This window comes from Salvelinus alpinus, chromosome 26 (assembly GCF_045679555.1).
Source record: "Salvelinus alpinus chromosome 26, SLU_Salpinus.1, whole genome shotgun sequence".
Lineage (NCBI taxonomy): Eukaryota > Metazoa > Chordata > Actinopteri > Salmoniformes > Salmonidae > Salvelinus > Salvelinus alpinus.
In genome coordinates this window covers 23,844,225-23,870,773 of record NC_092111.1, presented here as the reverse complement: position 1 = coordinate 23,870,773, position 26,549 = coordinate 23,844,225, and the positions used below count along the sequence as shown (strand labels likewise).

The 26,549-nt window shown below is 44.7% G+C and overlaps 1 protein-coding gene and 1 long non-coding RNA gene across 5 annotated transcripts in view; both read right to left on the bottom strand.

Annotated features, from left to right (window-relative positions):
* Nucleotides 1-417: 417 nt before the first annotated feature.
* On the bottom strand, nucleotides 418-16,845 carry topaz1 (testis and ovary specific TOPAZ 1). Of its 4 annotated transcripts, none has more exons than XM_071368316.1 (20): nucleotides 15,790-16,845; nucleotides 10,698-13,092; nucleotides 10,550-10,617; nucleotides 10,250-10,362; nucleotides 9,898-9,947; nucleotides 9,602-9,678; nucleotides 9,425-9,489; nucleotides 7,982-8,065; nucleotides 7,627-7,690; nucleotides 7,300-7,451; nucleotides 6,128-6,217; nucleotides 5,710-5,837; nucleotides 5,125-5,185; nucleotides 4,848-5,019; nucleotides 3,860-3,966; nucleotides 3,594-3,759; nucleotides 3,313-3,465; nucleotides 2,114-2,317; nucleotides 1,816-1,999; nucleotides 418-1,701 (listed from the first exon to the last, which is right to left on the bottom strand). In XM_071368316.1, exons 1-20 carry the CDS (start codon nucleotides 16,163-16,165, stop codon nucleotides 1,500-1,502), a joined length of 4,911 nt encoding a protein of 1,636 aa, XP_071224417.1. In that variant the 5' UTR covers nucleotides 16,166-16,845; the 3' UTR covers nucleotides 418-1,499. The 4 variants fall into 4 exon arrangements, with proteins under 4 accessions (XP_071224417.1, XP_071224416.1, XP_071224418.1 ...); XM_071368315.1 differs by lacking the exon at nucleotides 15,790-16,845 and adding an exon at nucleotides 15,068-15,782 and having other exon boundaries at nucleotides 10,698-13,800; XM_071368317.1 differs by lacking the exon at nucleotides 15,790-16,845 and adding an exon at nucleotides 15,068-15,782.
* A 960-nt stretch (nucleotides 16,846-17,805) lies between these two features.
* Nucleotides 17,806-26,549, bottom strand: part of LOC139554979 (uncharacterized) — a 9,403-nt gene continuing 659 nt past the window's right edge. The window contains exon 2 of the long non-coding RNA XR_011670920.1: nucleotides 17,806-19,062. This is a non-coding gene — a long non-coding RNA (uncharacterized lncRNA). The remainder of the gene's footprint in view (nucleotides 19,063-26,549) is intronic.

Genomic DNA, 26,549 nt, shown 5'->3' with positions numbered 1-26,549 from the left:
GATGTAGTGGGTCTGTTTTGTGAGGTATGATTGTAGGCAGGAGCAGTCAGAGCACATACAGATTATCCCTGCAAGGGTTAAACCCACGATTTTGGCATTGCTAGCTCCTTTCCCCTTATCAACTGAGCCACATCTTGCCTGACGACTCACCCTGAATTGAATTCTGCTGCTCTATTAAAGATTGCAACATACATTCAGTGATTGGCTCATCTCTAACAAAGAGTATCAAAATTGATAAGGTCGTCATGTAGGCTGGCTCAACCCGTCAGTTTCTGGGACCAATCAGAGCAGTCAGAATATGTTCGCATTCTAGGCAAAACCAGACTCCTCGTGGACATCAGTTTGGCTAGAGTGATATGGATGGGTAGCCAGGCAAGAGCCACACAAACACATTATTGTTACACACAAAAACAGAAGTCAGTCAGTAGTAGTTTATTTTTCCTTTAAGAAATACAAAATAAGACTGAAACTAAATAGCTTCTAGACTGTTGTTCCAGAAAAACAATGTGTTTTACACAACCAAACATACCTACAGTAGAAGATGCTGAAATACTGTTCATCGCTAGAACCGGCGATAGACTTAGAACAGACAACCAAGTTCTCGACAATCACTTTAAAGCACGAGAAGAATAGAATGATATAGCACTGGAAAAGGAAACAAATAGGTATGTAAAGAAATCAGGAAGGTCGTAAACACTGATGTGATTCCAGCTAGGACCATTAGGTTAACTGGGATCAAAATGTCTGTTTGATATGATCTCACTGATTTTGAGACAGAGTTTTGGGACACGCTTTCTTTCTTTACAATAATATAGTACTGTTGTGAATTTATTCCATTAAAATGTAGCATGACAGAGCTGACTGACAAAAAAACAAACATTTTAGGCTTTTAAATCTGCTTAGAAACAAATGTTAAGGAAATTAAACATTTTCTGAAACAAACCTTGTAGTCAAGTATGAATGGTATCCAGTTCAAAACCGACATTCTTTAATCTTTTTTTTCTTTCTTACAAAACAGTAAAATCTAGCTTCACAAATGTTCAAGTGACTCAAATATGCAACAAAAAAGTGTTTAAAGAACATCAAGCTAAAATTAGAGAACTTTCAAATAAACCACATTTTCAAAACAAAATCTAGTCAAAGCCAAACAAACTTGGAAAGTTTTGTACTTCCTCTCCTCCATTCAACATCTCCTTTAAATTAAAACAATTTACAATGAAAAACTCAACATACAATAAAGTTTTGTAAAAAACAAACAATTATATGCAGTTCTGATAGTCTTTTCTTGATACAAATCCCTTGATCAGATTAGCCTGTAAAGTCTAGATGCTGTAGGTTAAAGTTTGAAGAGTGTCACACACACGGCCATGGAAGTGTTCAGTACAACCTTTTCCTGTTCCAAACCTTCCTGGTATTCCCAGAAAGAATATTGGATTGGAACATTGGTCGTTATTCCCAGGATGGGAACTTCGGTCAGTATTCCTGGGACGCTTTTATTCCTAGGAATGTGTCCAGACCTCATTGGCCCAGGTGTGGTTGTGTCGGAGCCAGCGGCGTGCGGTGTGTGTGTCGACCGTGAACAGCTGTTCCTGACAGGAGTTGACCGCTGTATAGTGGACGGTCAGTTTAGGGTTGGGGACGATCGCTGCAGAGAGGAGGCGACTGCCTGCCGCCAAGTACTCACTCTCACTGTCTCCTGTTCTGTAGAGGGAGAGAAAACCATTAGTATGTATAGTCAACTGCCAGTACTAGACACTCACTTTCAGTCTCCAGTCCTAAAGGAAAACGCATTTATGCGTGCCAACACACACACACCTCTTGAGTGTGATGATGATGGACTGTGGTGTGCCTGTTGTGTTGAGGATGGTTGTAGTGTTGAGGGTGAGGACCATCTCAAAGGCCAGAGCTATCTCCATCTCCCCCAGGGAACAGGGAACGGTCAGTGCCAGAGAGCCTGGCACGGACTTCACACCAGGGTAATAGCCTAGACACAGGGCCTCTGAAACACACACACACACACACGCTGCTCTCAAACTACAGTGTTTCCTAATAAAAAATACCAATCTTATTTTTGATAGAAAAAAAATGGTTATCTAGTACGTAATAGACTCACGTTTGAAGAGAGCTCTAGCCCGAAGCCAGATGTTTTGCTTGCCCAGTTTGTGCAGCAGAGTGTGCAGCAGAGGAGGGTCCACAGCCAGGCTCTTAGACAACATGAAACCCAGCGTGTCTGAGGCCACAGTCACAGTCTGTCTGTCGACACATGACTTGAGGTGACTGTTGAACAGACAGCCGTATATGGAGATGTCTGCTAGGTCTGGGAGAGGGTCACACACACACGGTTGGTAACGTCATAAATAAATGTGCAACTCACTGGTACCTCTTGGGCCAGATACACTACCGGTCAAAAGTTTTAGAACATCTACTCAGTCAAGGGTTTTTATTTTTTACATTGTAGAATAATAGTGAAGATATCAAAACTATGAAATAACACATGTAATCATGTAGTAACCAAAAAACAAGAAGTGTTAAATCAAAATATATTTTATTTTTGAGATTCTTCAAAGTAGCCACCCTTTGGTGCCAACTGCCAAAAAAGATGCGGTGTGGGTGAACGGATGATCTCTGCATGTGTATTTCCCACCGTAAAGCATGGAGGAGGTGTGGGGGTGCTCTGCTGGTGACACTGATTTATTTGGGTTTAGTGGGACTATAGTTTTTTTTCCTTCCACAGGACAATGACCCAACACACCTTCAGGCTGTGTAAGGGCAAATTGACCAAGATTATTATTATTATTATTTTTTTTTATAATTTCACCTTTATTTAACCAGGTAGGCTAGTGGAGAACAAGTTCTCATTTACAACTGCAACCTGGCCAAGATAAAGGAGTGATGGTGCTGCATCAGATGACCTGGCCTCCACAATCTCTCGACCTCAACCCAATTGAGATGGTTTTGGATGAGTTAGACCGCAGAGTGAAGGAAAAGCAGCCAACAAGTTCTCAGCATATGTGGGCACTCCTTCAAGACTGTTGGAAAAGCATTCTAGGTGAAGCTGGTTGAGAGAATGCCAAGAGTGCAAAGCTGTCAAGGCAAAGGGTGGCTATTTGAAGAATGTCAAATATATTTAGATTTTTTAAAACACTTATTTGGTTACTAGATGATTCCATATGTATTATTTCATAGTTTTGATGTCTTCACTATTATTCGACAACGTAGAAAATAGTCAAAATAAAAACCCTTGAATGAGTAGGTGTTCTAAAACCTTTTACCAGTAGTGTAGGTTGGTGAGACAGTTGGGTGTGTGTGTACCTGCAGGTTCCTTAAGACCAGGCAGGTTAGTGAGGACCTCCAGTGTGTCTCTGTGGGATGTTATCTCAGCCAGTCGAACCAGAACCGTTGTTCTCTCTGCTACGTCCTCCACCGAACACGGCCACACACACGAACTCAGGAACCACTCGTTATCTACAAAACACACCAGAGGTCTGAAATATCAAACACACGCCTTGTTCCATCACTTGAAACTTGGTTACCTGTGTGTGTGTGTTACATGTTTAACTTGGAGTGTGAGTGTGAGACAGTGCATTCGTTACCTCGGAGTGTGTTGAGTGCCCCCTCTACACTGTCGCTCCTAAGGAAGAGTTCTGTAGCTATTGTGATCAGGTGACAGCGAGAAGCTCCATCCTCGTTACCGAACAGTCCCTTCAGAGTGGAGTAGTTTACCTTTAACCTGGATAACACATCCACCAGCCTCCGGCCCTTCACACACACACACACAGAGAGAACACATACACACCAATATTACAGACCAAATCAGCCTTTGATCCAGAGTGTGAGAGAAACACACACACACAGTTACCTTGGCCCATTGTTGTGTCTTGTGGTATCTGAACATCAGAGAGACTCCTATTCTCCCCAGGAAGCTCTTGATCAGACCATCCTCCCAGTCCTCTGTCTCCTGGTACACTGGAACAGAGAAAACTAACTACTGAAGAAAAATATAAAAACGCAACAATTAACAATTTTACTGAGTTACAGTTCATTAGGAAATCAGTCAATTGAAATCATTACATTAGGCCCTAATCTATGGATTTCACATGACTGGGAAGGGGCACAGCCATGGGTTGGCATAGGCCCACCCACAAGGGAGCCAGGCCCAGCCAATCAGAATAAGTTTTGCCCCACAAAAGGGCTTTTTCCTTAGTTTCATCAGCTGTCCAGGTGGCTGGTCTCAGACGATCCCGCAGGTGAAGAAGCCGGATGTGGAGGTCCTGGGCTGGCGTGGTTACTCGTGGTCTGTGGTTGTGAGACCAGTTGGACGTACTGGAAAATCTCTAAAACGACGTTGGAGGCAGCTTATATAGAGAAATAAACATTCAATTCTATGGCAACAGCTCTGGTAGACATTCCTTCAGTCAGCATGACAATTGCATGCACCCTCAAAACTTGAGACATCTGTGGCATTGTGCCCTGTTAAAATTGCACATTTTAAAGTGGCCTTTTATTGTACCCAGCACAAGGTACACCTGTGTAATGATCATGCGTTTTAATCAGCTTCTTGAAATGCCACACCTGTCAGGTGGATGGATTATCTTCTCCTATGACAAATGTTCACTAACAGGGATGTAATGTTCACACCAAGTGGAGAATTTTTTTTTTTGTCCATTTGGAACATTTCTGGGATCTTTTATTTCTGCTCATGAAAACACTGCGTGTTGTGTTTATATTTTTGTTCAGTATAATATCATCCCAAGCCTAGGTCTCCTGGTACACTGGAACAGAGACAACTAATACATCCTTATTCATTATCAATACTCAAAGACCTGTCTGTCTCTGTAGTGTCTCACCTGTCTCAGTGAAGGAGGCGAAGGGCAGGGCCAGTCTGTCTTTGTCCCCCTCGAGCAGCGCTATGGCAACGCAGCCGCTGAAGTGCTGTAAGTCGACAAGACTTCTGTGGGAGTGGCATATAGAGCGGAAGACTACACCCAACCTCCCCCAGTCCTCCTGCTGGGAACACAACTAGAGGGAGGGAGGGAGGGAAAGGAAGGAGAGAGAGAAATGTGCCAAAATGATTACATTTAGATCAAACAAGCAACAGAACTAGGAGAGAGAAAAATACTTCACCTCCACGAGAGCATGGGCCAGACTCAGCGCTTCAGGAGTGGGCGCTTCAGTGTTCATCGACCTGGAGTGATGGACAAGTCAAACAGCCAATCAACCAACACCAGTGACAAGATAAAACCTGGGCTGCGTTCAGTACGAAAAAACGATGTGCAATGTTAAAATCCACAGAAACGGTACTGTACGACCAAGTTCAATAACAGTATGATTATATGGTGGCCTAGAGATTGTGTAATGCACGAGTTTTGCAATTTCTAATGGCCACACCCATATTGATCAGCCTAGCATCCTGTCCAGAGGGTGTACTTGTACAACAAGCGGTCTCATGCTACAGAAACAGGAGATCTTGCGACACCTCGCCACACCCCACCAAACATGCCTCAAAGGCTTTTGAAGAACGGTGCACACAGTTTTGGGGAAACGTCGCGTTCAGTACAAACCATCACACAACGTAGTAAACGTTAAATCGAACTGAACGCACCCATGGGTTTCTCAGCCAGCTCCTAAAACAGGCTTGGGTTGCCAGGTACAGGACTGACCCGACAGTGTGTGTAAGATGTATGTGAAGTGTGTGTAAGATAGACTCACCTGTGGTTGCCAGGTTTAGTTGTGTAATTCTCAGGTGAGTCTGCTGGGTGGTATTGTGGCGACTGAAGGAACATGTGTAGGACACGCTCACATTGGTCCACATTTAACCCCAAGCCTGCATCCACCATCTGAACTCACACCATTTAGATCAGCAGGGTCACACTCTTTACTTAAAACAAATAAAACTGACAAACAACAAGTCAGCTTCAGTGCACACACACCAGAGGAGGCTGGTGGGAGGTGCTATAGGAGGAAAGGCTCATTGTAATGGCTGGAATAAATGGAATGACGTCAAACAAGGTTTCTATATGTTTGATAACATTCAATTTATTCCATTCCAGCCATTACAATGAGCCTTTCCTCCCTATAGCTTATCACACAATCCTCCACTGACAAACAGACACATACACCTTAGTACCTTAGAGGTGAGTTGAATGAGTTCAGGTAAGACGGATTGGTCTTTCTCTCCCACATAGTCAAACAGAGCCAGGAGAAACGCTGGACTGGGCTAGATGGGGGAGAGGGACAGTCAAATAATACCCGTTTGCTTTGCTGACCACTAGGGGTGTAATGGTACACGTATTCGTACTGAACCGTTCCTGCACAGGGACTTTGGTTCGCACACAAATTAATATATAAAAACAATCTACTAAAACACTAGGCCTATAGGCTATGCCTACGCTGCATTGTATGCCATTGCCTCAAGTAACTGAGCTGAAAAACATTTGTAGGGCATTCTGTTAAAACTAGAGCCTATACGCACATAATAGAAATTATAATCTTAACTGGCACATTCCTTTTGTGAAGCGCTGCCGGGAACTAGTACTGTACGCTGGCGAGTGGTGGGGGTCGATCCTCCATCATAGTTTAAATCTCCAGTTTACTAGTACTGTACGATGGCGAGTGGTGGGGGTCGATCCTCCATCATAGTTTAAATCTCCTGTTTGTGAACATTTTGGCTTCACAGTAGATTACAACGGCGATGGACAGAGAGTTGCTGATAAAACATTAACAGTATGTCACCACTGCTCAACGCGAATAGCCTATTCAGAGTGGCGCGTGTAGCTTGTCGGTCAATCACAAGTCATCAAAACGGCACTATAGTCAGAGCCTCCGCGTGCAGCAAAGCAAGTAAGGAGATGATGTAATCAAAGGAAATTGTTGACTTAAATGAAACTATTATGCTACAAACGACCAAGAGTCAACAGGTAGGCAGCTACTTAATCTAAATGGAGGTGTTATTTGTAACTGTAGGACAGGGAGAAAGCACATGCAGCCTCAATTAGCCTAGCTAGCTAAATTAGCCAACTTGCTTTCTCAGTTTGATGCAGCCAAAACAGGTACTACTTAATCATATTGGATGATAAATAAGCTCAGTTATTTTACTAGCTTGACTCACCTTGGTTGGTTGCTCTCCCTCCTCCTCGCTCCCTGTGTCACTCACAGTACACACACAGCAAGGCCCCTCCGTCGCCTGCTAGAGCATGTCTCCCTCGCACATTACCACCTCTGGTTATTAAAGTAGCTAAAAAAATATACTTTTCTGCTGCTTCCCTCAATAAAATCAGTGTAGTTTGTGTGTGTTCGTACCAGTATGTTGTGGGCGGTGCTGACGTGCAGCACCGTGATGATGTCAGACAGAAAGCCAGCTTTGAGCAGAGCGGCCAGGAGAGAATTCAGGACCAGAGGGGTGTGGTAGACTCCTGGAGGACTGAACTGGTAGTACGACGTAAACACTGACACTGAAGGGAGATGGACGGAGGTGTGAAAGGAGAGAGAAGGGACACGGACTGTAAGCAAGAGCAGGACAGTGAAGCGTGTCAAAGAACGATCCATCTGTGTTGTTCATGCATCTACCTCAGTCAGATATGTCTGAGGAGCAATCAGCACTACAATTTAATCAAAACACACACTAACCTGCCCTCTGCAGACAGACAGGGTTGGAAGACCTGACGAACCTCAGCACCGTCTCCACACAGAACTAGAAGAAAATAAAACGCATTAAATAGTCAAGACATAACACTCAGCAATCTTGACATGGAAAGAATTCACAAGTCAACCAATGGACACCATCATATCCATTAATCCTTCCAGTTGGCATGAACATTACTATTAAAGCTCAAGTTCTTAATCACAAGCAGAGGGTGCTCTTACATCAGCAGTGCTACCAATTTGGACTACAGCACAATTTATTTTCCATAGCTAAATGTTTTTGCTACGGTGCACCATAATGAAGAGGACCCAGGTGGTTATGGAGGCAGTAGCAGCCTACCTTCTCGTCTCCTCTCTTGGGCACATGGAGGAACCAACAGGTCTTATGGAAACAGTCCGACATGCTGAAATAGTACTTGCAATACTGAGGGAGGACGGGAATGGAGCAGAGCAGGAGGGAATGGAGGAGAGGGAGGAAGGGAATGGAGGAGAGCAGGAGGGAATGGAGCAGAGGGAGGAAGGGAATGGAGGAGAGCAGGAGGGAATGGAGGAGAGAGGGAATGGAGCAGAGGGAGGAAGGAATAGAGGAGAGCAGGAGGGAATGGAGCAGAGCAGGAGGGAATGGAGCAGAGCAGGAGGGAATGGAGGAGAGAGGGAATGGAGCAGAGGGAGGAAGGGAATAGAGGAGAGCAGGAGGGAATGGAGGAGAGCAGGAGGGAATGGAGGAGAGAGGGAATGGAGCAGAGCAGGAGGGAATGGGGGAGAGGGAGGAAGGGAATGGAGGAGAGCAGAGAATGGAGGAGAGGGAGGAAGGGAATGGAGGAGAGAGGGAATGGAGCAGAGGGAGGAAGGGAATAGAGGAGAGCAGGAGGGAATGAAGGAGAGGGAGGAAGGGAATGGAGCAGAGGGAGGAAGGGAATGGAGGAGAGAGGGAATGGAGGAGAGGGAGGAAGGGAATGGAGGAGAGCAGGAGGGAATGGAGGAGAGAGGGAATGGAGGGAGGAAGGGAATAGAGGAGAGCAGGAGGGAATGGAGGAGAGCAGGAGGGAATGGAGGAGAGAGGGAATGGAGCAGAGGGAGGAAGGGAATAGAGGAGAGCAGGAGGGAATGGAGGAGAGAGGGAATGGAGCAGAGGGAGGAAGGGAATGGAGGAGGGAATGGAGCAGAGGGAGGAAGGGAATGGAGGAGAGGGAGAAAGGGAATAGAGGAGAGCAGGAGGGAATGGAGGAGAGAGGGAATGGAGCAGAGGGAGGAAGGGAATGGAGGAGAGGGGAGGAAGGGAATGGAGGAGGAGAGGAGGGAATGGGGAGGAGAGGGGAGGAGAAGGGAATGGAGGAGGAGGAAGGAGGGAGAGGGAATGGAGGAGAGGGAGGAAGGGAATGGAGGAGAGGGAGGAAGGGAATGGAGGAGAGAGGGAATGGAGCAGAGGGAGGAAGGGAATGGAGGAGAGGGAGGAAGGGAATAGAGGAGAGCAGGAGGGAATGGAGGAAAGAGGGAATGGAGCAGAGGGAGGAAGGGAAAGGAGGAGAGGGAGGAAGGGAATGGAGGAAGGGAATGGAGGAGAGGGGGAATGGAGGGAGGAAGGGAATGGAGGAGAGCAGGAGGGAATGGAGGAGAGAGGGAATGGAGGGAGGAAGGGAATGGAGGAGAGAAGGAGGGAATGGAGGAGAGAGGGAATTCATCAAATCTGGGGGGGGGTTTTATGGATAACTAGGACAATTCATAAAAGTATATTTGTATAAAGACAAATATGAGAAGTAGTTTTATTATGAGAGGTAGTTACACTGTCAAATTGTCTTTGAGGGCCGGTGTCTGCTGCCGCTGGGTCTTTACATGAGGTTGTATGTCCTATGGAACACCACATGAATCAGTTCTCTCTGCCTTCTCAACGGCTTCACATCAAAGCTGTACAGATACAAGTTTTCATTATGTATCGTGGATGTTGTGTTTTCCCCCTCACCATTGCACCAGGAGTCTCCAGTCATCAGATAAGGCAGTGTGCTCTTAAATGAGTTCAGAGACTGGATGGCCTTGGCCCTGCAACACAACTTAATCATCATTCTCCTTCAACTCTGAACCATCATCGCCACCACTACCCTTCTCAACCATCATCATCATCTCTGATAGAAGTGCAGTGGTATGAAAGGAATGAAGTCTTGATGAACAGTATTATTGCAGAAAGAGCAGTAGAGGTGTAGTGTTGGTTGGAGTAGGCCTACATGGTGTATTGTGTTAGTCAGTGTAACAGTCATATACCTCTCAGAGATCTCTGCCTTCATTGGCCTGTAGTTGTAGTCAGTTCCACCCTGCTCAAACACACAATACAGCAATGTCACAATTGTACTTATTCAAAAGCAGTTTTTTTCCTGAATTGACCCCAATCATGGTTTATGCTATGAGCATCTCTCCCTCTGCATATATAGATCTGTAAATTGTAGATCCTCACCGTACTGCAAGTCAGCTTATACTACATATTCTGTATGCTGTCTATGTGGCTGTAAGCTGTTAGTACAATGTCTATTGCTGGCAGCACCTATTCACTGAGTCAAATTCTGGGTATTGGTAAATGTACTTGGTGAATAAAGTGATTTTGATGCTATGAGCTGACCTGGTCTGGATGTAACGCGTGGACAGTAGGGGGCCAGCTGTTGCTGTGGACCAGGGCAGGCTTAGGGTTGGAGCTGGCTACAGGTCTCCAAGATCGTCCTGCATTCTCCTCATCTAAACACAAAACACACATTACAACAGGTTTACACTATCATCTCATTTTAAAAAGGTAATTATTGACCGACAAAGAGATTTATCAGAATTTCACACTAGTTGGTTTTCAGTCTTTCCATAGTTTATATTGTGTGTGTGTGCGTGTACACACACACACACTTCTATTGACCCTTTCAGAGGCACAAACCTTTAAAGTGGATAATTCTTCTCTGGTCGGTCTTAGAACCAGGAGGCCCATCTGTACCCGTGGTGGAGCTATAAGACAAAACAGAGAGAGCATTTTCAAAGTCCTGTATAAGAGGTAGCTAACAAATTCTAACTTAAAACGATCATACCTTTTCTCAGTGGCCCATGAGGGACCTGCACCCGTGAGTAGTAGGGCTCTCCCTGCCCCAATGGTGGTCCTGGCTCTAGCGGCCCTTTGTCCCCTGGTTGACCCCCGCATGGGGTCACGGTCCTGAGGCAAGCTGCCAAACAGCTCTGGGTCATCCAGGAGAACATCCACAAGCAGGATGTCCTGCTCGTAGGCTGTGAACTCATCCAAGAGGTCAGCTTTGGGGTCACTATCCAGCTTGACCTTTGACCCTGCCCTGACTTCTACTTCCTGGTGTTGAGTGTGTGACCCGGAAGAGGAAGGAGTGCCGGCTTCCTGGTTCTCAGACGTGACCTTAGTACAGGAGGTGGACTGATTATGATGATCGACATCTTTATCAGTACAGGGCTGGGTTCTAACAGGCTCTAGTGTCCCATCTCCAGAAGACTGCGATTGCCCCTCTTCACCACATGTACCATCATCTTCATCAGTGGAGGTTGCCTGGGCCTGTGTTCCAACATCTACTGCACTGGACAACTTCTCTTTCTGATCTACAAAGTCAACGTCCTCTTCTGAGTAGCTCTGTGTCTGCAGCATCAGGCGTGTTATGCACAGCATTGGTGTTTGACCTCCAAGAATCCCAGGGGCGAGGTTACTGATCGTGGCCACCACAGCCTCTCTCTCTTTGGGCTTGCCGAGCGACAAGCCCCCCTGTGTGCTCTTCTGCTCTGGACGCTGCTGCTCCTGCTTCTCTGGACTGGAGGACTCACTGCCTGGTAAAACCAAAACCTTCAGGTCTCCACTCGCAGTCACCTCTCCTTTTATTTCATCTCCCTCTCTTCTCTGCACCTCCACTCCCTCTGCCTTTCTTTTTTCTTGAGGCAGAAGTGAGGAGCTGGATGAGAGAAAGGAGGATTCAGCTGAAAGACAGGAGAAATCTGGTGGAAGAGGGGATGACTCTGCTGAGTGAAAGGAGTCTGAGTGAGACGTGTCTGTCTTACTGTCCACAGCTGACGGGGAGGAGGTTGCATTGAACATAGCCTCAGCTTCATCCTTCCTCCGAGGGGAGGAGGGAGTAGGAAAGGAGGAGGGAGTAGGAGAGGAGGGTGGTGGGGATGTCTCTATGTTTTGGGATGCAGATGAGAACAGAAGAAAGGCGGCGGTGGCTGTGTCTATGTCACTACCGAGGCCTATAGGAGGGGGGGTGGAGGCTGTCTCACCGCCGCCACTGACTTTAGGTGGAGGGAAGGTTGAGACAGAGTCAGTTTTGGGTGGAGAGAGGCAAGAAACGGTGTCTGTGTCAGTTTGAGAAAGGCTGGAGGAAACAGAAAAAACGGTATCAGTTTCACTGTGGTTTTTGGGTGGGGTGAGGAGGGTGGAGATGGTGGGAGCTTTAGGTGGAGGGGAGATGGAAGCTTTGTTGCGATGGAGACCCCTAGTTCTGAGTTGGGACTTTGGCTTCTTGTGACACAGGGGGTGGGATGGGTACACCTTGCTTGAAGTGTCAGGAGAGAGTGAACACTGGGTCACGCTCTCATCCTCTTCTCCTCCTCCTATTCCATTGCTCATGTCTTTCTCTTCCATCATATTTCCCTCTCCCTCTTCTACATCTCCCTTCATCCCATTCCTATGAGCATAGACCTGGTAGCTTGTCTGTGGAGTGTATTCAGAGACTGTACAGTGAGAGGTGAGAACTCTGGTTCTCTCAGCCCTCACCAGTGAGTCTCCATATCCGTTCATCAAGGCTCCATTAACACAGCCCGCAGCTGATGACTCAGACTCCCCTGGAGGTGTCAGTGGTCCATTAGCGTTGAGAACTGATGATGTCACAGGGAGTGACTGTGCAGAATCAGGTTTGGGGAAGGGCCAGGAGAGGTAGGTGCGTGCACAGGACAGGTGCAGCCTCTTCATGTAGGCCACCACTCTACGACAGGAGAACAGGTCTTGCTCCTCAGTGTCACTATCAGAGGGGGAGTCTACCCCCACTCCGTTCTCCACGGACCAGGGAGACAGCATCCCGTTGGCAGGGGACTCCAGTGACTTGTCACCTCCCCCAGGCCCAACCCTCCAGCCTCCATCCTGTGTCATCAACTGGTGTGATCTCACAGGAGCATCTGTAGCGTTGCTATGACTACGACTGACATGACTTGTGTGAAAATGCGGCGGGATGTCACATGGCATCTCCGACCACGTCCGACTGTCTTCGAGGGAAGCCATAGCTATCCCAGGCTCCAGTTCTGGTTCGCTTGGACTAGATTGTTTTTGCTCCATTATGTCTCCGTGGACATAACCCAATCTCATCCGCTTAGCAACTGGCTTTCCTGTTTCTATGTCATCACTTCCTGTTCCAGAGTCTTCAAGAATGCCTCTGTCATGCGTTCCAGCCCCGCTTGACCCCCTGCTCACCTGCTGCTTACCTAGTGAGAGACAAGCAAAACCATTGGTGGAGGCTTCAGACATCCCGCCCGCCGAGGCAGCGAGAGATGCAGAACGATTTGACTCAGTCAATCCGTGCGCCCCCGTGTGCATGCACTGGTGAATTTCAGTCGGCGTCAGAAGCTGACCATTCTTCCCACACTGAGAACAGTGATACGACTTCTTTCTACTAAGGCGCTCCCCAATCGTCTCAAGCCCATGGCTCCCTCCGCTGCGACAACTAGGCCCTAACAGACTAACTTCGCTCCGATAGTCCCACTTGAAACAATGCACTACTTTGGAAGTCAGGAGCTGGGCCGGCAGCAGGCAGGAAAAGCCCCCAACCGAGACGTCACATACTTGAGCTACATCGCAGAGCTTGACCTTGGGGTACCTCCCTATCCAGATCACCAGCTTCTTGGGGGCCTTAATGGTGGAGGTGAAATTCTTCCTGGTTTTAACCCTGACCTTAGGCTGCTCAAGCCCCACTACTCTGCTGAGGACGCTGGCCCTGCCTCTGCCTGTCACTCCAACTCCTACTGGCTCAACCCTGGTCAGCTTCCTTCTCTTAGGGGGTGTGTATTTAATTTCTCCACACAGGGCGCAGCACAAGGATTTGACCACTCTCCTGACTGACCGCTGTGGACAGGATGGCGAGCTGACAGGGTGTTTGGGGCGATGGCGTGTAACAATGGGACTCCTATCAATATCTGGAAGCGGAGATGAACACCGTCAGTTGATCTAAGTTATTTTAAGCTGACTATGGGTGTATCTCAATAGTTTCAACTGGCTTCCTCTCCTTGACTCCTCTCCTTCATTTAACCTCACTAGAATATTGGACCGCCTACCAGGGAAAGGCCAACACTTGTAAATTTTTTTGACATCAGTGCAAATGAAGGGAAGGAGACGAGGGGGGGAAAGGAGATGAGGGAAGGAAAGGAGATGAGGGGAGGAAGTCAATTACCACTATTGAGTTGCAACTTATAAGCTAAGTAGTCTGAAAATGCATCTACTTCAACCAATGACATATAAACCCTGGATTGCTGATGCTATGTATTAGCCATTGAGGGGCTTTTAAGCAACCGGTTGGCCATATTGGCACTCCAGGAAAAGCAGTCCTCCATAGGAATGAATGGAATTCTATATTACTTAAATTAATTTCAAGGACAAAATTACATGTATTTAAGTATTTTTGTTGTAGTGGGGACAGTAAGATTAGCACTCTAAAATATATATTTTTTAAATAAATGTTGTTTTGTTTTTATGTTTAGCTCACATAATATAATTTAAAAGTATGCATTAAGGTGTAATAGAATAAACGTGTCAGAAACGTAGACATTGTAGAGTTGTGCCAAGATGGCTGCACGGTGGCTTCAATACAGCGCCTCCTGTCAGTCATCCAGGGTTTATACACAGACTTCAACTCAATTTACCATAAATAACGTGGAGATTAATTGGAATCTAGCGTACATCAGTTACAATCAATTGAAATCAGGCTCAAGCGCTATAACTTTATAACTACATCGCTTTTCATGGGTTGATCAAAGCTGAATTACCAATACAGACTTCTCAATGCATTACTGCACATTCATACAACTTTAAAGCTATCTAGTCAGTTAGCCATGTGAAATAAATGCCCGCTAGTCATCAACTGTCTCCTGGCAAGCAAGAAATGCAGACTGCGTGGAGCACAGCATTCATAATGTAATTTTGGTCGACAAGGTAACAGACATTTCAGAAGCAACAGCAAACTGAGCTTGCCTCAACAGTGACGTTTCATTCATTGCCACGTTGCTGCAAGTGGAGTTAGCGCCAGAGTGAGCGGTACTGATTACAAGCCAGCTAGCTAGCTTAAATGCCAGTGGGCTAGCTACCTATACCTAGCATGTTGAGGCAGGCTAGCTTGCATACGAAACCAGTCAATCACATTATCGATGCAGTGCTCCATTCAATACAATTGTAAAAAATGTATCTTACTTGAAATCCCATTAAGTAGGGAGAGTGCCTTTTTTACGGCGTGGCCAGCATCCCCTTCCGTAGATTCTGCACCTCCTCGTTCTGTCCCTGCACTTGCAGCGGACGTTGCAGATTGTAAATTCTCAACTTCAAACTTTCCTTCCCTCCCTTGCGCTTTCGCAAGTTTCAAAGCAGCACTCACCGGGTTATTGGTTCTTTTTCGTGACTGAGCTGGAGACTGCTCTTCAACCGCCTTGACTGACTCTAAACAAGAGACGTTCCTCTTGCGCTCTATTGATCGTGTTCTTCTCAGCACAGATTTTCTAGTTCTTGGCCAATGTCGCTGGGGGCATGCCAGCAGCAACATCTCGAGTATTGACAGCTGCACCGCACGCTCTCACTCTGGACTTCACCGTTAGGTCGCTCTCTATGTAATAAGAAACGCGCCTAGAGTTTTTACCCTTGGAAATTGCTTGGTTAAAAGTATTGATTTTATCAGTCAGTTCGTAGGAGCCCTCACTGCCAAAGGACACCGCGAACTGCAGCCTGCAACAGTTCTTTCTTATGCCCCGCTGTCACCCTATTCGGCCTAGTTGCAGATTTACTTCTTGTGTGAGGTCCCCTGACTTTAGCCTGGACATATTTGCTTGTAGTATATGGCCCATCTACTTTCACCTCAAAGTAATTCCCAGTGCTCAAATGCCCATTGTATTTAAAATAATTTATCTTGTACAACTCCATACCTTCACATTCAGTCAATGGTGGTGACCTCTGTTCCCCACTGTCTGCTGGCACCGCAGTTGTTTTTCCGACAGCTGTCTCACTCGCAAGGTGCCCCTTTTCTGTCCCCAAGTATGGGGGGAAATTATGATTTTCGGATTTCAAAACTGAGGATTCAGTGTTCCCCAAAACAAAATCATCCTTCGTTTTCAATTCGCTGTTTTGTGAAGAGCATTCCAGAGTTTTCCTGATGCGGTTAGGATCGCCATGTGTCTCGCCGGTTGGCGAGTACAACACTTTGAATGGCCGTCTCCGTCTGGGCACGATTGGCAGTCCATTATTGCCTTCAACTTTCAGTACGCTTCGATTTAATTTTACCCTCCCTGTAGATGGGAGCATGGTCGCATTTCAGAGCTATTTTATCAGCGAACACGAAAAATATTTTATTTGCACCGTTTTTTCTTTACTTTTTGTCTGTCAAAGCGTTATTAAGAGTTTGATAAACCTTGCTGAAAAAATCTGTTCAAAAGCTAACTTTGAAAGAAAAAATGTAAACCAAAATTGTCACTTCCCACGAATAAAATAAACGTATGTTTAACTTAGGCCACGGGAAATACCATGCATGGGCTATAAGTATTTGTCGGATGATAAATAAATAACACACATTCAGACGCTGGCTAGTAGGCGAAAATCGCTCCATTCAATTTCGATGCAAATTCAGAATTAGTAGGACTAAGTGATAAGAATGTCACCGAAATTAGTAGTCCTACACGATTTGTTTAGAGAAATTATTCTTATAAACAACTCTGGTTTTAAACGTTCTCGTTAATTGAAAATGTTATGTAGAGCCTGTCCAGGCTAGCTCTCCCTGCCTCATTTCCCATTTAAATCACACCTGTTGCAGTGAGCTTGATGCTATCCTACTGGGCATGCGCATATCCACGAACGTCCGACATCGCTCTAATTTCATTTGTTGTCAAATTTACATCAATTTTCTTAGATACTGTAGCCTAGGCTACATTTTTCATTTAGTCTATCATATCTAAGAAAGTCAAACCTAATGAATAATTCAACATATAGGCTATGAGTTTGAACGCTGACATGCTGACCAGACCGGACACGTCGCGTGCGCGAGCGTCGCAAAATAAATGTAGAAATCCATGTTATTCAATTATTGCGCCAAAGAGCGTCTGCGACGCCAAGGGCTAAAATAGAAGTCTATTTCTGACGCAGATTGCGCTGAAAGTCCTGCCTCTCCCATCTCCTCATTGGTTTATAGAAGCAGGTACCCACGTGCCATCTCCTCATTGGTTATACCCACGTGGGTGATTGAAAGACGAACTTTGTTGTGGGTTGTCGTGGTAATACAATGAAAGTTTAGATGCGATCACCATAAAAGTTCAAAGATGAAAAAGCCTGGAAGGAGGAGAGATGACTAGAAACGATTCGGTTGGCCGTTTTATGTGTGGATTAATTGTCGGAGTAGAGGTCCTTGTGCATTTCAGGTAAAATAACAACTCAATGTTTATATCCCAGGACAAATTAGCTAGCAACAGCAAGCTAGCTAAGTAGGACAAATTAGCTAGCAACAGCAAGCTAGCTAAATAGGACAAATTAGCTAGCAACAGCAAGCTAGCTAAATAGGACAAATTAGCTAGCAACAGCTAGCTAAATAGGACAAATTAACGTTAGCTAGCAAGTGCAAGCTAGCTTTCTAAATTGCCATACATGTTTAATGCTTTTCGACCTGTCCCCAAATTAATGTAATTGGTTCAGAGTTTGTTTTGATATTTTAACCTGCGTGTCGTGATCGCGTTTGGTGTGGGGGGGGCAAAATAAATGTATGCACGATAGCGCACGATGGCGCACGCGCGCAGCCGGTTTGGGTTCCGTGTGAGCATGATCCCATTATTGTTGATCCCAAAAGTTGTCGATGGATGCAGGTTAAAGCCCCAAACCAGAGAAGCTACAAGAACTATGCCTTATACATCTCACATAGATTACATGGCTACAAATACAAAATGGACACAACACAGGACTAAAATTCAATACATCTTTATTGTCCATGAAAGGCAGTTGACAAGATCATTGGAAAACATAAAAATAGCACTATGCAGAGATCTGTATATAATGACGAGATGCTCATGTCTCCGCCATAACAATAGGTCGATTTTTGACAGATTTTGGCGAGAGCTAAACCTCTCGCTTCGGCTCTTCCTCTCTGTACTAGGATAGCAGAAGCCGACAATTACATTCTTTAATCATTATGTCAAAACAAATCAAAGTGTATTGGCCACATGCACAGGGTACAGTGAAATGCTTGTTTGCTAACTTTCCTTAACAATGCAGTACAATAACAATATCAATACAAAAGTCTCAAAATTACAAGTAGTAATAAAAAGTAGAAGAAAAAAAGAGTAATAAAAACTATTATGAGAAGTATGTAGGCTACACAATAGAATATATACAGTAACCTATGATTGAGATACAAATAAAGACAGTTTAATACAAGTAGTAAAGTGAGTAAAGGGACTTGGTATAGCAGTTTAAATAAATAGTAATAATAAGTTGTAACAGCAGTGCTGAATGTGCGTGTGTGCGAGAGTGTATGTGTATGTGTGTCTAGTAGGCCAGGTTGTGCTAGATTGTGTCACATTAACATGGTGTCCTCATTGACCTTTTGATTATTGTCTAGTCGTGTGGTCGAGTGCTGCAAGGAAAGATCTATTTAAGCTGCAGCTGTGTTCATAGTCAATTTACACACGGCCTACGGGCCATCAGCAACACCCTACCTACACTACCATTCCATTCCAATACATATAATCACAACATACATTATACAACACCAAAGGTCAGGGATAGAGAAAGTCCTTTGTGTTGGGAAGTAGGCTCCGCCCTCTTCACTGCAGAGGTTACGGGTGAAAGGTATTTGACATATGTATTTAACCCAGCTCTGGAAGTCAGGGTTGAGGCGTCGTAGGTGAGAGGTCAAGGAGAGACCCTGGTGTTGGGAAGTAGCCGGTCTCATCACCACAGCGGCCTGATTCACAACACCAGCTGCCCCGCCCTACCGGACCTGACCTGACCAGTAGATGGTGCTCCAACTGCTCCGCCCTACCAGACCTGACCAGTAGATGGTGCTCCAACTGCCCCGCCCTACCAGACCTGACCAGTAGATGGTGCTCCAACTGCTCCGCCCTACCAGACCTGACCAGTAGATGGTGCTCCAACTGCCCCGCCCTACCAGACTTGACCAGTAGATGGTGGTCCAACACCAAACACAGTGGTCTTCTGTCCTGAGGGGAAGGGAGAAGAAAAGAGGGACATACAGATGATTGAGAGAGAAAAGTGTAAAGGGACCACTAAGTTCCCTATAAGCTCTAATATGACTGCAACATAGAGAGAGAATAAGAGATAGAGAATATGAGAGATGGAGAGTGAGAGATAGAGAGGGAGAGAGAATAAAAGAGAGAGAGAATAAGAGAGAGTGAAAGACAGAGAGATAATAAGAAAGAGAGAGAGAGAGATACACAGAAAGAGCGGGAGAGATGAGCCTTCCTAGCTCCTCTCACAGCTAGGGAGGATCCTGGGAGACTCTGCTGCATCTCGTTAACTGACAGGCTTTTACCCACAACCCCTTGCTCTACTGCCATCACAATCTGAGGCCTGACACGACACCCATCGCTCCCTATGCAGATTTTATAATCAGGGTGTGTGTGGGGGGAGAGAGGTTAGGGGAATATATAAGCTTTTACTTTGCATTTCAAATGATTGGGGATTAGTACTCGTATGAGATAAATGGGAAGAGAGAGAGTCAGCTCAAAGTCACAAGTCAGTCAGTCACTCGTCTTACTGTAGTTGACTTTCATGCACGATTTCTAATCTCATGACTTAAAGGAATCGGAAAAGCGAAGCAGACGTTTTTGGCGTATGGCAAAAAAACTTAAGTTCTCTAAAGCCTCCATAAATGTTGTTTCATCTTTACATTCTCCTCTCTATGTCTCTCTCTTTCTCGAGAACTTCTCAAACTCTGTCTCTGTCTACCATGAGGTCCCTAATATTTTTGGGTTGTAAACTGCGAGGTCTTGGTGCTTTATAAATGTTTTGGTTTTAAAGAGCCTTCACATATTATAACTAGGGCCCAGAGCTTTTTTTGGTCAGGTCAAGTGACTTTAATTTAGAGCCATAGAGTTGCAGGATATTGCAGAGTATCCCCATTAGAAAGACCACGTTAATGATGCGTTTGGGTTTCTATACATCTCTACTCTGATCTCAGGAAGCAGAATCAATCATGGAACTTGGCCTGCCAAGAAGACAGAATGATCAACATATACCAACATGGAAATACCTTCCATGAATCCAGAATAACAAAAAGTAAAGATGAAAGATGATGCATGCAGTGGAGGCTGCTGAGGGGAAGACGGCTCATAATAATGGCTGGAACGGAGCAAACGGAATGGTACCATTCCACATTCCACCATTCCATTTGATACCATTCCACTGATTCCGCTCCAGTCATTACCACGAGCCCATCCTCCCCAATTAAGGTGCCACCAACCTCCTGTGGCTGCCTGCTGTCTGGTCAAATGAGCTCAGTAGAAAGAGAGGGAGAGTTGATAGACAGACAGAGTAACTGCAGCTGTCTCAGTGGGAAATACACTGTAATGATCGCTCACACACCCTCTAACCAGGGACAGAGAGAGGAAATTTGAGTGCTTGTGTGTGTTTTTAATGTTATGTAAAAATGTAGACTTTCTCCCTACATTCCCTTTACTGTATTGTATCATATCATATTGCATACTGTATTCTATTTTATTACATTAAGTTGAATTAAATGTCATTAAATTCCATTTGATTCTATACCTGGCCAGTGTAGAGCTGGAGAGAAATGGAACGGACAAGGAACAGTTCTAGAAATCACCATGGATTCCACATTCTAGGGTTGTTATAGAATTCCTTAAATAGCCCTTTCTTCCACATCCTATATGGTTGCCATGGCATCCAGCATCCAGCCTCCAGCTTTAAGAGAACGCCCACAAGCTTTTAGAAATGTGGACCTATACTGTATAGATTCACACCGTTGTCTCTGCATGCAAGAGTGTCTAATAATACCTATAAAATACCCCCATTTGGTTATGATGATGCCTGTGGTGGTGATGATGATGATAATAATGGTTTTATGTATACATTTAGGGTTTTGTCATAAGTGTGTGTAAGTTCTCTTTTCCTCCATCTCTTCCCTCTCACAATCAGTAGGTAGTTCAGTCGGTTGTTGGGGGGGGGGGGGGGGGGGGTTGAATAGGATATTAACAATGTATAATTTTAGGGTGCATATAGGCAGAGTTTGCCTGGAATATGTGTGTTTGTATTTTCTTCTAATGCCGAGTTTGTCCTGAATATCCCCTAAGAACTCTGATAAAAATACTCTGAGACTTATAGGTGTCAAATCAATTAGTATGAGAGAGAGAGAGAGAAACTTCCTGTTATAAAACTCTCCCCCATTAACCTACAGGGAGGTAGCCATTTTTTTTCACCTAGCTCTCATTCCGACTGGGTTTGAACCATCTGCACGACACAAAAGTGTGTTAGCCCACTGAGATAAAGCCCTTGGCATAGGTTGTAGGACCTAACGCAAGTATTCAGGTCTCAGGCAAGGTTACCCATTGCGCCATAAACAGGAGAGGTGAAAATAATATGGTGGATAGTCAGAGACTTAGTGGGAAATTAGCTTTGAACTATCCGGTCTGATCCGGTCCTATCCGGTTGTTAGACATTCAGTGAGGATGAAGAAGATGAGACGAGGAGAGGAAGACACTTTAGACTATTGAGATGCACTTTGTATTTTCCCTTAAAACACTCAGAGACAGACAGACAGTGTGAATACATTGGGCACACCTCAACACTTATGCAACTGTAGATTGAGATGGAAAATAAAGATGTCGAAGCTGGGAGCCAGAGAGCCAATCTCAAGTGTGGTTTGTGTGTGTGTGTCAGTGTAGAGGGGGAAGGGCGGTGACTGGATGTGGGTTTCACTCTCAGCTAAAGAGACACACGCGCATACACACAGCTTGATGGCCGACTCATGACCCTATTCCTGCTGTCCTCATGTCCCCTACCGAGAAAACTAGAGAGAGAGAAAGAGAGAGGGTGGGGGAGGGGGGTGGGGGTGGGGGGTCACAGACTGACTAAAGATGACTCTCTATAGGGAAACCACCTCTGTCTGCTCTCTCTTTCCCGCTCTCTCTCTCTCTGCAGTAATAATAGATAGTAATCTAATGGCTCCATTCTATTCAACCATATTGGAAGAGTCATGAGATGGAGAGAGAAACATAGAGAGACATAGAGAGAGCGACAGAGAGAGAGCTAGAAAGAGAGAGATAACGAGAGTCATACAGAGAGAAAGAGAGAGACATCGAGAGACATACAGAGAGAGAGAGCGAGAGAGAGAGAGACATAGAGAGAAAGAGATTATTTATTTCCTTCCATGCATTATTTAGTCTGGAGGAAGAGGAGTTTAATCAATGAACAAAATCACACCTCACACACACACATGCGCGTGCTGTGGTAGTAGTGATAAGGTTGGATAGTCATTTTGTTCAGCTCAGTGTTGATTGAGTTTTCCTGATGAACTACTTATAGAAAATGCAGAAGTGGCGGTATTTGCATTCATAGCAAAAACTTTGAATTAATCCAGGCCATTTTCATAATCTGTGGCGTGTGTGTGCTTCAGGGTCTGGTCGGGGCAAGTCGAGCCCTACCCTCCGTGTAAGAAAATATAACAAGTAGAGCTATATAACTGTCTATAACTGTCTAAATACACAATACAGTCCATAGTTAGGCGTTGTGTGATTGTATATAACTGCAATGCATAAATAACCTTTGTGTTCGTATAGAGATTAAGATCGATGTGCCAGAGGAGCACTAACTCTGATGACTTCTTCAGGTGCCAGGAGTGTGTGTGTGTGTGTGTGTGTGTGTGTGTGTGTGTGTGTGTGTGTGTGTGTGTGTGTGTGTGTGTGTGTGTGTGTGTGTGTGTGTTTAAAGCTGTAAAAAAAAACTACTAGTTCAGCTCTTCAGAAAAATCCACTCAGCAGCAGACAGTGTTTTATGGAAATGTACATTGTGTCCCTCAGTTGGTACTTAATGGCTAACAGTGACTATTGTTTTCACAAGAGGTCACTTTTAGATATTTTTCTATATATATTTTGGGGTTTATATTTTTTATATTATTGTCACGCCCTGACCTTAGAGATCCTTATTATTCTCTATGTTTGGTTAGGTCAGGGTGTGACTCGGGTGGGAAATTCTATGTCTTCTGTTTCTTTGTGTTTTGGCCAATGTGGTTCCCAATCAGAGGCAGCTGTCTATCGTTGTCTCTGATTGGGGATCATACTTAGGCAGCCCTTTTTCCCACCATTAGGTTGTGGGATCTTGTTTTCTGTTTAGTGTCTTAGCCTGACAGAACTTTCGTTTTCGCTTTTGTTATTTTGTTTGAGTGTTTTTTGAATAAAAGGAATCATGAACACTTTCCACGCTACGCTTTGGTCTACTATTCCTACCACCAACGAGAGTCGTTACAATTATGTAGAAATTGTGCTCCAATATTGAATTTAAAAAGTATGTTTTATCGAAGTGCCCTTTAATATAGACCACATGGAGAATTCAATACATTTTTATATGAATAAAGACTTGGTAAAGTGCTCAAATTCTGCATTTTGACATGTCCCTCTGTGCACCCTCTGTAACTTCCAGGAAGATTTTAACCCATTTAACACCAACATTTCTACAAGTTTTCACCTTGATTGTAAAAGTCCAAGCTATTTTCTGAAGATTATAATTGATATAATGTGATTAGTGACTAATTTTAAGGTAAAAAAACCAACAATAACCTGTCCCTCATTTTAACATCAACCCTGTTACATGAACTGAACTCTCAATTTTGTGAAACTATTCCTTTTAAAATATTTAATAGTCAAATCATAGTGTAAAAGCAGGTGAGCTGGTTCTACTCTTTTTGGCCGTTTTGTGGTGGAAAACTGAGCGGGTCGATCATAACATGCCATATTTTGTGTAAAGATTGCGTTCAGTTGCTTCTTCCTGTTGCACACAACAACCTAGAGTACCATTTCCCCTGTAACATTAGGATTTATGGCTGATTTAAAAAGAAATGGTCAACCCTGTTACTTTATTTGGCACTTAATAGGCACGTACAATAGGCCCATACTATAGTCCTTAAAAAAAAAACTATTGAGATGGGAAGATGTGTTTTTTATTCAGATGAATATGTGCTCTTTATGACAGAATGTTAAAATTAGGTGAAATCAAAGTTTTTTTTCTCACCAAGTTACACATCTCAAAAGGTACCGAATTGGTGGAACGACCAACATAGTAACTCTATTTTCATAGAAAACATAATATCTATACATTATATTAGGATAATGTATTTTAACTTTGCAGTTTTATATTTGGTGAACAGTGGATCTGGTGTTCGAGACAGATTGAGAGAGAGAGTGAAATGGAGGGAAGAAGAAATACTGGAAACTTCCTGGCTGCCATCACAGACTGTGTGTCTAAACGGCAGCCATTTTACAGGGATGTTCCGGAATGTCAAATAAGGGTAATCTTTGCTTACGACGACAGTTCCTAGTGTTCCCAGCATCATGTACTCAACAACGTCTCAATTCTTTCACACTGCTGCTGCGAGACTGGTACGTCTAAAGAAAGATTCGTACTTTCCATTCATTCTGTATCTAAAGCTCTAATCAGACCTCCACAAAACTGCCCAGGACTACATATCCAGACAGAACACATGCACGCACGCACGCACGCACGCACGCACGCACGCACGCACGCACGCACGCACGCACGCACGCACGCACGCACGCACGCACGCACACACACACACACACACACACACACACACACACACACACACACACACACACACACACACACACACACACACACACACACACACACGGACACACGCTTGCATGGACACCTCTTCTTACAGCCAGCCTATGCCCTAACGAAGCTTCGCTTTCGACGAGGAGACCGAGGGGAGAAAGGGAGAGAAATAAAAATAAAAAATGTGTCAATTTATAAGAGAAAGGAGTGGAAAGCTATAGAGTGAAATGATAGAGAGAAATAGAAAGAGAGAGAAGCACACCTTGGTATTTTTGACTCCATCTTTAAACATAGACTAGGCCTTCTGTCTCTCTCTCTCTCCTCTCCCTCCCTCTCCCCATCTCTCTCTTCTCTCCCTCTCGCTCCATGTAACCTTCCCTCTGTCTCTCCTCCTCTCTCCCCCCCCCCCTCCCGCCGTTTCTCTCTCTCTCTCTGCAGCTATTCTCAGTCCTTAGGAAGAGAATCCTATGGAACATAGAAAATAGAATATGGAATACTGGGAGTCGTCTCAGAATATAGAATATCCTGAAAAAATATTCCCCACTTAGCATGTTTATGGAATACTTCCTTTCGAAAGATAGCCTATAAGGAATATGGAATTCTCCTGTCTCTGAAAATAGATCCATGGAATATGGAATACAGAATACTACCTGCTTTGCTATGTCATTCCCATGACGTTCCCATGACTTTCCCATGTCCAGACACGTTACATATATGTTACACGTTATCTAGTGGTAATATTGATCATACAGTGTGTGATGTGATGTCGGATAGCTAGGATGAACCAAAGGGCGTATAGGGAACGGAGTCAGGAAGATATGGAGAATATGGCAGCGAGATGCATTACTTTCTCTCTCTATTTCTCTTCCTCAATCTTTTTCTCTCTCACGCTCACACACAGAAAACACACACACACACACACACACACATACTAGCTGATGTTAAACATCTCTTTGTCTGGGTTGATTGCGTAATAATCACAGCGGTCATACACACACACACACACGCACGCACGCACACACACACACACACACACACGCTAGTCTCTTTCCTATTTTTCTATACCCATATATTCCCTGTTCAAACCAACCTTTCACTTCACACCATGACTCTCCTACATATAGTACATCATTTATGACACCCCTATAAACATGTAGTCTCTACATACTGTATACACCAGAGGAGGCTGGTGGGATGAGCTGTAGGAGGAACGGCTCATTGTAATGGCTGGAATGGAATAAATGGAACGGTATCAAACACAAAAGGTTGCAAGATCGAATCCCCGAGCTGACAAGCTAAAAATCTGTCGTTCTGCCCCTGAACAAGGCAGTTAACCCACTGTTCCTAAGCCGTCATTGAAAATAAGAATTTGTTCTTAACTGACTTGCCTAGTTAAATAAAGGTAAAATAAAACAAGAAATAAAAACACATCAAACACATGTTAAACTCCATTCCATTTGGGCTCCCGAGTGGTGCAGCGGTCTAAGGCACTGCATCCCAGTGCTAGAGGCATCACTACAGACCCTGGTTCGATCACGGGCTGTATCACAACCGGCCGTGATCGAAAGTCCCATTGGGCGGAGCACAATTGGCCCAGCGTCGTCTGGGTTAGGGGAGGGTTTGGCCGGGGTAGGCTTGCCTAGTTAAATAAATAAATAAATAAAAAATGTATTACATTCCAGCCATTACAATGAGCCCGTCTTCCTATAGTCCTCCCACCAGCCTCGTCTGGTATACCATTATATACATATCCCTCTATATATACCCCTATATACATGTACACAATTCATTTCCTAGATGAGCAGTCAACAGAGTTGGGTAAGGAAATCAATTTGACTCAAGAAGGAACCAAACTCAACATGAAACTGAATTTGGT